The sequence below is a fragment of the Haemaphysalis longicornis genome, unplaced genomic scaffold (genome assembly GCF_048455015.1).
Source record: "Haemaphysalis longicornis isolate Haplotype H1 unplaced genomic scaffold, Haemaphysalis longicornis Haplotype H1 scaffold_2, whole genome shotgun sequence".
In the NCBI taxonomy this organism is placed as follows: Eukaryota; Metazoa; Arthropoda; class Arachnida; order Ixodida; family Ixodidae; genus Haemaphysalis; species Haemaphysalis longicornis.
Window position 1 is genome coordinate 136,498,937 of NW_027526295.1, and position 13,894 is coordinate 136,512,830.

The 13,894-nt window shown below is 47.4% G+C and overlaps 1 protein-coding gene across 1 annotated transcript in view; it reads right to left on the minus strand.

Annotated features, from left to right (window-relative positions):
* Positions 1-7,981: 7,981 nt before the first annotated feature.
* LOC144168306 (delta(14)-sterol reductase LBR-like) overlaps positions 7,982-13,894 on the minus strand; it is a 39,722-nt gene continuing 33,809 nt past the window's right edge. Inside the window, exons 11-14 of the mRNA XM_077697316.1 lie at positions 12,992-13,163; positions 12,842-12,928; positions 11,851-11,973; positions 7,982-8,406 (exon numbers count right to left, since the gene is read on the minus strand). Coding sequence (XP_077553442.1) covers positions 8,246-8,406; positions 11,851-11,973; positions 12,842-12,928; positions 12,992-13,163 — 543 coding nt within the window. The 3' untranslated portion in view covers positions 7,982-8,245. The remainder of the gene's footprint in view (positions 8,407-11,850; positions 11,974-12,841; positions 12,929-12,991; positions 13,164-13,894) is intronic.

Consider the following 13,894-nt stretch of genomic DNA (forward strand, 5'->3'; position numbering starts at 1 on the left):
TCATGATGAGCGCCGATTGGAGCCTAAGCATAGAAGATGGGTGACTCCCCCAGTGAGATCCAGCAATTCGCCGAAGCACATTTAAGCGGGGAACCATGGAGTTGACAAGAGAATCCACGGCCTGCCTCCAGAATAATTTATAGTCGATGGTGCCGCCGAGAAACTTCACACGAGTAGCTTGCCGGATTGGCAAGCCACCTAGAGTTAACTTGAGGCGCGTCGCTTTCCGTTTCTTTCCGGGAAACAAAATAAAGCAAGACTTTTCCGCGGAGACTGTTAGTCCCACCGACGAGAGATATGCTTGTACCGTACGAATCACTCCTTGAGCAATCACAGCCAACCGCTTGTGTTTATAACCTGAGATCCAGATGCATATGTCGTCGGCATATATTGATAAGTGCACTGACTTGCAGTCCTTTTTTACGGCTGGAGGGAGGCCCACCATAGCCACATTGAAAAGTGTAGGAGACAGAACACTTCCCTGTGGCACACCTCGCGATACACTTCTAGTGCTACTTAAAACGTCCCCTAATCGCACCTGCATAGAGCGACCTGTGATGAAAGCGTGCACGAAGCGGAGGAGATTTCCTGTCACGCCCATTTGTGACAGCTTTGTGATGATGCCGCTTTGTACGACATTGTCGTAGGCTTTGGACACGTCAGAAAATAGCGCCAGTGTTGATAGTCTATAGGATCGCTAATGTTCCACATGACTAACAAGATCGAGGACGCTGTCTTGTGCGCATAATCGTTGCCTGAAGCCAGTCATGCATGCCGGAAGCTTTCTCTTCTTTCAAGCCACCACATCAGCCTAGCATTCACCAGCTTTTCCATAAGTTTAGCGACACACGACGTGAGTGAAACGGGCCGATAAGAGGCGATGTCTGCCTGGTCTTTGCTGGGCTTTAGAAGCGGTGCTACCCATGCATGCTTCCACAAAGCGGGAATATTTCCTGTATCCCATACCTCTTTAAAGTGCAGCAGCAAGTCTTTTTTGCGCTCTAAAGGCAAATTGACAAGCATTTGATTGCTTATCCTATCAGGACCCGCTGCGCACCGTCGGCGCAAACTCTGCATGGCGGTCAGTAGCTCCCGGAAGGTGAAGGGAACATCCATGACAGACGAACGCAGAGGCGGCAATGGGCAGGCCGGGCTGTTTGAATCCCCAGAAAAGCTGTCCGCAAAATCATCAGCCAAGACTTCAAGGGTCATGTTATTTCGTAGGGCTACAGCGATGAACGGCTTGTGCGACCGCTGGTTTCGGGAAAGCCCATTGACAACGCTCCAAATGCGTGTTGCCGGGGTGAAGACGCTTAGAGATTCGCAAAATGCAGCCCATTGCGACATCCATAACTTCTTTGTGTACCACCTAATGGCCGAATTTAACCTATTGAAACATGTCTTAAGAGAAGCGTCATTTTTATGTCGTGTTAGCTGACGTTCAGCCCTCCGCCGTGCGGCACACAAGTTCCTGAGCTTGAGGTCTGGTGCTGGGAAGTGGGCCGGTAGCTTGAGCGTAGTAGTTGCTGCTGCCTTTCCAGCGAGCATGGAGTGGAAGATATCGCCGCCCGAAGTGCTCACTTTTTCTCTATAGCAGTCCAAGTTGACGACACTGCCGACCCTGCGCTCGTTTGGTTGAAACCCGGCCGCCCCAATAAAAATGGGGAACTGATCGCTGCCCATTCGGTCTGGAGCAGTGTTCCAGGTGATATGTATATCACTAGTACGTAGTGATAAATCTATAGCGCTGGCAGAAGAGGGAGGCCGGAAGAAGGTGGGTGACCCATCGTTTGCAATGCACAACTCCAGTCGGTCGACAGCTTCAACAATGTGCTTCCCACAAATATCTATTTTCTTGTCACCCCACAGCGGATGGTGCGCATTAAAGTCCCCACAGATGATTCGCGGAGCTGGGCAATGGGCACACAACTTTTCCAAGAAATACCTCAAATTCACATGTGATCGTGGGGACACGTACACAGAGGCGATGCTTACTTTCCGGTTTCCCAGCTGGAGTCCCACAGCTACAACTTCGATGGATTCAGTGCACAGGTCGCTCACAGACAAAGATACGTGGGGGTCGCTCACAGACAAAGATACGCGCCGAACGTATAAAGCAGCACTCCCGTCCGGAAAAGTTGGAATGCTAACGTTCTTATGACCAACGTATCCGGGTAGCGACCTTTTCATGGGTAATCCTGCTTCTGACAAAGCCAATACCGGTATATGGGATTCCTTCAAAAACAAGTTTAGCTCCGATACACGGCAATATAGACCGGCACAGTTCCACTGTAAAATCAAGGGCACTTTTGAGGAGCGAGTTTTGTTCTCAGAAGGCATTTGGCTGCATCGAGGGATGCTCTGAGCTACTTAATACCACAAATTCTAGGGCGAGTGTCGCTTCAAGCACAGTCTTGCTTACGCTTGGAGGCATAGTTGCAACGTGGGACCGCAGGGCAGCAAAAAGGACTCGAAGGATCTCCTTGCAGTCATCCACCTTGTCCTGCCGGACATCATTGGTTTCCTTGTTTCGTGTGCTTTGGGCCTTCACTGCACCGGCGTAGGGTTCTCGCTGACGTTGCACCGGTGCCGATGGAAGCTGTTCAGCAGAAGAACAATTGCCCTTGAAGACAGCTCGTTGGTCTGGTATCCGAGGACTCTTGGGAGTTTGGGCGTCGTCTGCCTGATTAACAGGCGCCTGATCATTTAATGGTGGAAAGTCCTTGTTACAAGGGGGCCGAACATCGGTAGATGGTGGTGTTTTAGGTCCCGTGATAAACTGCATACGTCGATGTAGGGCACTGATCCGGAAGGGACAGCGACTGAAGCTTGCAGGGTGGTCACCATGGCAATTAGCGCATACGATGTCTCCTTTGCACTCCTTAAAGTCATGGGGACCTGCACATCGCTTGCAACGCTGTTCACTTTTGCAAACCCTTGCGACGTGGCCGAAACGTTGGCACTTGAAGCAGCGAGAAGGCGATTCGGTATACTCAACAACTTCATGCCTCGTAAACCCAAGATTTATCTTGTCGGGTCGTTCACAGTTTGGCGCAAATGACAGAACCACGCGGTCTGTGGGCTTTGTTTTCCACTCCTTAGACTCCCGGTCGATACGATGGAAGACTCTTCTTACATGAAGAACCTCTTGCTGCTTCAGGTATGCAAGTAGCTCCTCCTCAGTATGCCAAGTCGGGACTCCTTTGATTATGCAAGTGTTCTGCAGGTACGAGTGAGGTAAATGGGCAACCACAGCAATACCTACGATTCGATTGCATTTTAAAAGAGTATTCACCTCTTCTTCGGTTCCCACGTCGAGAAGCAAAACTCCCTGTGCTGTGAAACGGCTGCGTAGTGGCGCCTTGCCCAGTAAAGTCTCGAGTGCCGAATAAAAAGCAATGGGGTTTGCTTTCCTCAAGTCCTGATCGCCGTCAACAGCAGAGATAATGACAGGAATGCCAACAGTTCGCTTTTTGCGGTGACTCACTACCTTGAAGCCCTGGTCTTCAAGATCAGTCATCTCTGCCACAACTTCGCCGTCTCCAACAAAGGTAGATTCTCCGTCCTCAGACGTAACGCCGTCCGATATACGCTTGGTGCCGTCCTTAACTGCTTGTCACCCTCTGTAGTCATCCACGGTGAGAGCCACCCGTTTCTCGCTCTGAGCGGCCATGTCGGGGTCTAAGGTGGTACCATCGCTTGATTTCCGATGCCCTCTCGTCAAATTGGCCGCTGATTGCGACCCATGGGGCGCATACGGAGGAAACATTCCTGAGTGCGTTGCCGTCTTTGTCGAAAAAGTCGTCGGTAGCACTAGAAAAACCAAAACTGAAGAGCCCAAAGTGATAGCAGCTATTCAGGGCTGATCTTCGTCTTCCTCTTCAGCAATTAAACCAGTATTTACAAATTCGAATACAAAAAACACCGCAGTCATGATACATTCCCATGTGTAACAAAAGCATTGGTCAAGTGCAAAAAGTACGCACACAAACAGCGCAGTTTCACTTTGAAGCACTAAAAGCGCTTAATTATTCATCAGTAACTTGAAGAGAGAACGTGATGACCAGTGCTGACTTCGATGCCCAGCAACTCCTGGTCACATGACCGTGCTGTGAGAGCATAGTCATTTGATTAGGGGGGTACCCACCCCCCCACTGATCCCCTGCTTGAGCACACTTATCCTCCTACTGGCTTTCTTTTCATCCATGTAGGAAACGCAGATCTAAAAGTGAAAAAAGCACAACGGACATTTACCTACATCTCTATGTAACTTGGAATACCGCCAAAGCCGTGGCGTGCATCCTAAAAGCTCAGAAAGTGAGGACTATAACAAACTGTTCCTGAACTCAACACTTCACAGCAGTTCTAATGAGAGAGAGAGAGATAGAAGGCTCTTTATTTTAAAAAGCAGAGAGTTGCCATCGTTTGCAAACGCCTACATGATTCTCGGCTAGGTGTCGAGGATGTAGGGAAAACAGGCCCTAGAGAGAGGTGGGCAGAAAAAAAATAAAAACAAACAAATGGTAGTGATGATGGGGAATAGCATTAGCATGTGGCTGCACGCGCCCGCACTAGCGTAAGGCGGTTTGTATAACGTTGCCTGTCGCATCAGCCGAAAATGGCAGAACAGCCACTTTCCCGTTCCTCTATCCTGGCCTTTCCCTCGTGCTAGCGTTCGCGTGTGCTCACTTCATGAGCAGCGTCCGGGTTGGCAGCGCCGTTTTTCGGAAGTAAGAAATAATTAACCAGGTGTGTCCAGCCTTTGCGGGTGCCGCGTCTCCGCTTCCATATTTTCTCGGTATCGGACTGCCAGTGTCTATCAAGCTCGAGTGGTGATGTAGAGCGGGAGGCCCGTTTTCAGCCCCACATCTCGAATGGGCGGCCGAACTAGGCATCCTTATTTTTCCAATTGGAAAGCGAACACCGCTACAGGCATTATTATACAGGCAGCGTGGCCCACGCCACCGCCCACACATGCTGATGTCATGCATGTCGGTGTTTCGTCGTGTTGGTGTTCTACGGTAAGCTATGTCTGTACGTGAAACCCCAACGTGACGATTTTCTTTGTTACTAAGATCTGGCTATACAGGGATTCTTGATCTACGAGTACGCAGAAAGTCGGGTACGGGTAATTATGGTAATTACGGTGACGGCGGAAGTGCCATGGCGCAGTATATTCGTACTTGTCAATACAAACCGATTAACTTTTCCTCGGAGCAATCATAATTTAGGAGGAAATAGTCACAGTAAATTTTTCGGAGCCTGCAGTCATTACTGCTTGGTCAATCGTCTGCAAAAAATGTCTGAATTGAAAACAAAGCTATCCGTGCTCTGCCTCAGACTGATTGTGGCCCCTGCGCTACACTTACTAAAATGGTCAGAAGCAACGTTGATCAGACCACGACTGGCCACTGTAGCTTCAAGCCAAACTTAAGCTCGCTGCGAGTCCTGCCTGTTCCAGCCCGTGGAAGGGGCAAAAGTTTTCAATGGCTGACTATGTGTCCGTATAGACACGTACAACTAACGTAACAATGTGGCCTAGAATCGTACCTTTATGGAGGCTCAAAGCACATTTACTTGCTTGAAGAAGATTGCTCACAGTGTACAAGCAAAAGACGATCCCAGTGGGCTCGTGCACATGTGTTCTGTAAAACGGATTGATTATGAGGTTTAGCACGCCGACGCTACACAGGCGATGAGGAGCGCCGTAGTGAAGGGCTCCGGATTAATTTTCACCCCTTGGGGTTCTTTGACGAGCGCCGAAAACTTGAACACAAAGGTGCGTGCGCTTTCCACCTCCATTAAAAAAGCGGCTGCCGCGGTAGTGAACTGCTGTGCTGTATTTTTATGCGGGCTTTATGCTTCTGAAAACTATAAAAAAAACAATGAAATTTATTAGCATCATATAGAGATTACACGGTGCCGGAAACCTGGAAAGAGTTGCCTCAAAGGACATCTTGAAAGAGCTGCGGGCCCCTAGATCTTTTGGCGCCAGCACAGCACGACTTACAACGTCCAATTTTGGAAAAGCATAAGCAAGAAGACACAAATTGGCGCAGCGTGCACTAGTGGTGCAAGGCTGGAGAAACAGCAGAACTGTGAGTCTTCCTAGCTTCTCCCCAAACTGACAGCGGATCCCAGGAGAGAGGGAGCAGCCGGACTCCAGCAGTTCCAAGCCGTTTTGGACGGCACTCTAAATCAAAGACCATTGAAGCATGTGCTATTAAGCAGCAATCATCGTCATCCCTTTCGTCATCGTCTTTCGATGGCAGAACCGCGTAGGGCAAATCCTCTTATAGCGCGTCCTCGTCACGGTAGACCTCCACTTCGTCAGCTGGTACGGTCGCCGCTTCCACGTGTGGATGGTGAAGGTCGGCCAGTCGGTTAGGCTTAACAACGTTCGGCCTAACGTTCTGCAGCTAACAGCTTTACAGCAGGTAGAGCAACGTCCCTCTCATCATACATAGAACAGTGCGTAACGGTTGCCGAAATTAACTTCAGAACATGACGTTAGGTCTATCTAGGCCGCGCCGTTTCACGCCTGCGTCACCTCCGCTCTCTGTTGCACCTCAAATTTTCGCGGAGGGGGCCTAAAAAAGCCGTCGCGAAGCTTCGCAAGGAAGCGTTTTAAAATTCACCCACGATCATCATTATCGTCTGAGAAAGTTGGCTATCCTGCAGGTGGTTTTTGCGTAGGGACAGTGAGAGGCTCGTCGCTTAAAACAAGACACACGCCTGACAAGAAAGCCGCACTAAAATACAGCGCAGGCGACGTCTATCATGCGACGAAGGCACAGGTCACCTCTATTAAAAATAATCCTTGTACGCAATGCAATAAATTAAAGGGACCCTGCAACACTTTTCTCAACTTTTTTTAAATCATAAATTCATGTACGACGTAGCCACCCAACACACCCAGTACTTAGATTGCGGGTCGCACTATACCTCAGCCAAAAACTACTGTTGCATGCCCATCAGACAACTTGGAAACTCGCTCAAAAGATTTTTCTGTTTCCCGGCCTTTGCGTTCTTCGACGGCCCGAATTACGTCACTCAGGCCATGTAGAGGAGGTTGGCCGGTTTCCCTTCAGTTGCAGTAATGAACGCGTTTCGATATTAACATTAAAAATAAAGCCACAAAAGCAAAACAGAAACGGAAGGCGTATCTGGTGCGACAAGCAAATCACGCAGTGCCGCTCCGTGCTGGCAATAACTGTAGCATTCGCAGTGTTTCCATTCGCGAAGGAAACATTGAAAGCGTTTGTCGAAAGTGTTGCAGGGTCCCTTTAACAGTGATCGCCCTCACGACTGCAGTTTTCGCCGATTGGCTGCGTTAAGGTAACTGGCATGAAGTATCGCATTTTTAACACAAAAGGCAAAACGCTTTCAACGATAGCAGACAATTCCCTATTCATTGCTCACTGTACAACGGAATACAAAAAGACGTATTGAACAAAACAAAGTGGATTATTCTTGCCATCCTAATTAGCGTGATAATGCAAAACTGCGAAGATTTGAGAGCTTCAAACTATTGAGCCGTATCAAGCAGGCATGCACACACAACGCAAAAAGCTCTGTCGGGCCCAGCATAAATTGCTAAACAGACATACTCCGATTCCGAATGCAAGCATTCTCCCAAGACGCGACGTATTTCGGTCACTGATTCCGGGACTCCGGTGAATAACGTTTTACCAGTGCGGCGAACGTAACCATTGCGGTGCGAATTCCGTCTTGACTATATACAGCCGTTGAAGGAAAAGCGGAGACACGTTAGTTAACTTTTACACACAATTGCGGAGTGGGTATTTAACCTTTTACTCACAGACGAGCTTTGTACTTTGTATTAAGAGCCTTGTTTATTGAGGCTTTCGATGAGTAATTTTTACATGAGCAATCAGGTTCTGCCAGTAAACCGCTTAAAAATGTACGAGCGAGCTCCCGCCTGCAGTCCTTGAAGCCTCAGGCGACAATAATAAACGCCGTTGCGCGCCCGCGCTTCCATCGTCGAAGCCAAACTATAGCGCTTCCGTTCCCATTTTTTCAAGTCCCATTGCCAAGTACCTTTCGTCGTAAACCAAAATGGTTTCGGTGAAGGTTTCCTTGTCGGCAACGTCAGCCATTGAGGCGGCGAGACGTGAACAGAATGGAGAAAATTTAGGGCAAGGAAACAAAACGAGGGAGAGGCGGGAGGGAGGTGGAGAGACGAAGGATTAAGCGGCGGTCCCAGAACGAGCTGCAGTCCGAATCAGAAGACGAATGGCAGCAGGCGGTACTCGACTATCTCGGTGTACCGAGTCCAGAGGTGGCCGTAACGCTCTTCGCACCTCCCCTCCACTTCTATCGTCCGTGCGACGAGGAACACCGTCGACGTTATCACGCTGTAGTACGGCAGCAGATGGTGGTGTCCTGGAGGGAAGATAACGCGCATATTTTTATCTTCCCAATTCATCGACGACGTGGCAATTTAACAAAGTAGCCAGTAAACCACGCAGTATGCTTTACATAGTCATATTACGAGCCGCATGCAATTCAAATAAATAGTGGAAGCTCAATGTTGCCACCGCGTTGCTGATACTTCGGGGGTATAAAAATTGCAGTGCGACCACCCAGAAAATGTGACGTGGAGGAATTATTCGAGCAGAAAAATGTTAATTTTGGAGCAGTGAGCATTTAAATACAGATTACCGAGCTCTTCATAGCAGCTTAATACCAACTTCTGAGTTCTGAGTTCATGATTTTTGAGTTCATGTACAACATGTACTGTATATGCATTGTATTTGCCTATTTTTACATTATTTTTTTAGGTGTACTTTTTATGTAAAGAACCGCAAAGCTGATTTGTTTAATATGTTCTGAATGTATGTATCGAATCGTGTAAGAGCACCTAGGCTCCGTCAGGCATTCTTTGCCTTTAGCCTCGATGCCCTCTTAGGCACTGTCTGAGAAAAATAAATGAAAAAAAAAAAAATCTGCTGGAGATGTCCAAGGCCGTCTTAATGCGTGAAATTGGCTAACGTAGTTTCAGAAAGCATTCGTTTTCTGTACAAGTACTCTCGTGTACCTCCAAACATACACGCGGCATATCGACCCACCATGCATTTAAATAGACAACAAATTTTAGAGCGCGAAGAGCTGTAAAGTTTATTCCAAAGTAAGTAGAGCGGCGTAGGCGATCCCCTCCTGTTATTCTACTTGTTATTCTTTTTCTCCCGTCTTCTTGTCTCTGTGGGTGGCTCCACTCGCACCTACTATGCAATGCTTAGAAACCTTTGCGTAAAGTCTTCAGGGGGATTCACCTGTTAACATTCCTATGGTCTTGACTACTTCATGGCCCACGGACTTAAAAATCATCGTGCACCAATTCTAAAAGCTTTACAAATACATATCAATGTTCACAACAGCCTAGTTTGCTTATGTTAGAGATATGTCACTTCTGTACTGAAATAAGAACATAAATCTCTTGCTTGCTAGAAAGCTAGCGCCATCCAGTAAAGAGTGAAGAAACCAAAATGCGTTTCTTGTTTTTTTATCTCATTAAACAAGTGATATATTTCTAAACGAAGCAAACTCGGCCGTTAGGAATATTAATATAAATTTTTGAAGCCTTTTGTATCGGTACACGATGCTCTTTAAGCCCGTGGGCCCTGAATTGCGATGTCCCATAGGAATGGGAGCAGGAGAGTCCCTCTTAACCATATCTCGCCTGCGAGCGCGGTAAGATGTGTTCGCGTAATAAATGTCCCCCCTTGCTCTGTCGTTGACGTTGGTCATCTTAATTTCGAAACTTTTACTCCTCTACTGCTCAACAAACGTGTCAACCTCTTTGAGCAAGAAAATGCAACTAGGACAAAAACAATGGTGGAACCTACAATAGAATGTTTCTTTTTGTGACGTTAGTACACTCAATAGCTGGCCGTGCGACTTAGTTGAATGACCAAGCCCCAATGCGTTAAAAATGCAAGGTGCATATCACAGAGCAAAAGATAAAAATGGGCATTGGGACGGGAATGCACCATCCACATGCCACATTTTTAGAATGTGAATTGCAATGGGGTAAGGGTGGCCAATTCCACAGGGCGCCAAAGTAAGTTAGTTGTGGTATTGACAGGTCCATACTGCTGAAGTAAAATATTCGTGGCATGGCCGTGGTGGTGCTAAATTGGTTAACACACGAGCGTATAGGGCCTACAATCTAAAACGAGACGATGGACGTGATGTAACGTTACGATTAATGTTTTAAAACGTAAAAACGGTTAGCGCATTTTCACAGAAAACAGAACCGCCTTAGCCACCACTACGCGGGAATGGTAAATACGTCGTAAATTTGCTAATACTGAAATTTTGATGAAAGAGCGTATCGAAGAACGTGTTATTTTCAATCGAACGTTGAAAGATAGAAAGGAGAATACCTGCATCTGCATACGGCCAACCTTTAACTCGTCAAAGGCCGCACGCGAGTATTTGAAAACAAATAACCCCAAGGCGCGTTAAGGGCCACGTTTGGCACATAACAAAATTCGTTTACTGTACTGAACTATATATTCACTGTGAAAGCTAAACAGATATTGGAGTTTTCAAATGAATAAGGGAATGTCGCAGACGCCGGCGGCTGGACAGTCCAGCATGAGAAGTGAGAAAACAGGATTCTGTTTTCGAACCCTTTTAAAATGCATGTTCTCGAAATTCACAATAAGGAAAACAGTTGCCTAAGTGTAACCAAAATAGTGTAACCAACTGAGAAGATGCAAGTAAAGAAAACAAGTGCATTTTCTGTGAAAGGAAAATTTTAGTTTGACTTTTATGCGCCGAAGTTACACCGGGGCTATGGGGCACGCCGTAGTGATGGACACCGAATTACTGTCGACCCACTGCGGATCTTTAACTTGTGCCAAGATGTCGACCCTTGAGAGTTTCTATTTCTCGTATCCGTAAAAAATGGCCGCCGTGGCCCGGATAGGCAGCGATGAGGGTTCATTTTTGTAATACTAGTGCTTGTGTTTTTAAGTATATTATATGACTATTTTACTGACTGCCATGGCAGTGACATACCCAGGGGTGGGGTGTTTCGGTGTGAAAACACCCAGAGAAATTTTATAAGTGGCGCATCCCGCTACCCCTATTTTCGCCCTTTTTTCCGCTCATAATTCTTAAGCACTTTTGTTAAAAATTTAAATGTAAAAACGAGAGTAAGATAACAGAACGAAAATAAGACATTGGTTGGGCGCATCCAATTCTTTTCTATATTTTTTTGTCGCCGGGTATAACACCTCCTGAAAAACATTTCTGGCTACGCCACTGGACAGTGGGGTTTAGTATCACCGAGATTTTTCTTTTACGCTATTTGGGGTGAACTTTTGTTGATAGTCGACTTCTGTGATTTGTGTGTGATGGTAAATGTTTACACATCTGTGCAGCAAAGCGAATGTACCTTCTTACTGCGGCTACTCCGATTCGACAAATACGCAGTGGTATGGTTTTTTCTCAAAAATTATAAAAAATACTTTAAATAATTCTGGGCACTCGAAAACTCCACCCGGTCATCCTCAAACTATGCAGGAAAAGTTGTTTTTTTTTTAAATGCTCCTCCTCAGGGCCTAACATCCTGTTCAAGGCACAACAAAATGGAAAAACCAGCTTGCGTCAAATGTTACGCACTACAACTGTTGTCGCGATGTGGCATTAATTTGCTCCATATTTAACAGCCCGTTTGGAGGGTAAATTCAATAAAGAAATAACAGGACGCACATTCGTGTGCATTCTCAAACAGTTCTATTAGCACACAGGTGCTCAAACTGTTCCTCTCTCAGAAGACGGGCAAAGGGGCCCCCGCAAGAGAGGGAGAACACTGACCACAGGGCAGGGCAAAGGCCAGGTGGCAGAGCAGGTCGGCCAGGTAGTTCGGGTGCCGCACTAGGCCCCAGAGGCCGGACATCATCAGCCGGTTGCCGTAGGCGTCGGCGAGGTAGTCCACACCTGGAAACCGGTAGTAGCACTTAGGGACCGTACTCACACCAGACCACCGGTAGGCACACTTTTCTATCATTTACGTTGCGGTTTGTCCCGTTCTCTACAACGTGCACAAAAACGGCCGAGACAAAAGTTGCCGATTTTAGATGGGATGCCCTACCATGAACTCGCAGCGACCAAAAAAGTTTTTATCACCAGTCTTTCTGCCACGTCTTAAGGGATTCCAGCAGTAATGGGCCAGTGACTACGCGAATTTCGAACTGTTTTGTGCTGCCACTGTAATGCGTGTTCGGTCTCCACGGGAACTTCAGTGTGAAGAAATATCTTCCGTTTTGTGTGACATTTATCCTGGCCTTCCGGCAGATAAAACAAGTAAAATCAATTATCAAGGGCACACAAGGGTGTTTACATGCTTTTAAAGCGAACGCCCAAGGATACTGATCAACGTCTTCTCAACTACCTAGTACTTGAGCCTCTTCGCTTTCGTTTCTTCGTTTTTTTTGGTATGAATTACTCCAACAGGCCCCCTGATTACGCACGCCTCCGCCTTCCCAGAAAACAAGTCATGCGAGGCTGAGGTGAGCCTGTTCTACTCACGCGCCGTCACGTTCCCCTCTTACGCGGCAAGAAGTTATTTAAACTTCCCTTCCTGTCGGGAAAGCGTGTGGAGGCAGCGCAGCGATAACGCACTCGTATTGTAACTTCGAGACCTGGGTTCAAATCTCATGTGAGCTCAATTCCGCCATTTATTTACTTTTTGCAGTCTTTGACCAGGGGACTGCAACAACAACGACACTTTTTCACGCAAAGCTTCCGCTGGAGGAAAAAAGAATTTTCGGTGGAAGGGAAAAGAGAAGGAAAGAAGGATACTCACCTACCCCCCTGCAATTGGGGTCAGGCCAGTCGCGCCGGAACCGGTACTTGCGCTTGTGGGCGAGGTGCATCCCAATCAGGCCAAGCACTGTTCCGAGTAGAGTGCGGCGCATGAGAAGACGCGATGGAATTCTGACAAAAATGTACTCACGGAAGATCCCTGCGATGAAAGCGAGGCAGTAGAGGGGAAGTGTTGGAGGCCGCTGTTCATGCAAGAATTTGGGCGGCAGCACTCCGAGGAACGGCACCAGGACCAGCTTGCTCACCACCGACACGTAGCCCATGCCCTCATCCGTCACAAAGGCCGAGCTCAGGAAGTACTCCTGCAAAAGCACACATGCCCACACACAAAATTACACAAGGAGGTCATCGGGGAGGAACAGAACGAGGTTTCAAAAAATGGCTGCGAAATGAGTCCTTCTCACAGAAGACGAATTTCCTATGCTCCATTCGCAAAAGAGCAGTGGGTTGGATTGCCTTTCAATTTCCGAAGGCACACTTGGGTAGCGTTGAAAAGAAAACTGAGAATCAGAAAAACGCAGCTAGGTCATGCACCATTGCAGGCCATCCCTTGCAGGTTCAGTTTAGTCAGCTCACTTTTCTTGTGTTCGTCAAGATGCCCTATGAAGGCTCTAATGCCGCGATGACGACCACCCTTCAGAGAGCTACGCGCAACGATCTGTCAAGTACTATATACACGAAAAGGTCTCTAGAAAGAAGCGAATAAGCTCAATACTTTCCGACCCCAACGATACACTGGCTGATGATTACAAACACAAAAAAGAAGCTTGATACTACACTTCTGCTAAGAAACGTATATTTTCTGTGCCATATTTTCCCTCCCGCTGATAGGGGAATCCGAAGTAACAGGGGCAACGGCACGAAGCGGTGTTAGCGTACGCTAGCCTTTGAGGATTACAAAACTACGTGCGTTTATGAAAAGCCGCTCGCCTGCACGCCTAATGGCGCAATTTCTTCTGTCGACTTATGGGCAGAGCATTACAGGGCAAACGATTGGCCGCGTATCTGCTCCTTTCTTTGCAAATGTCGAAGA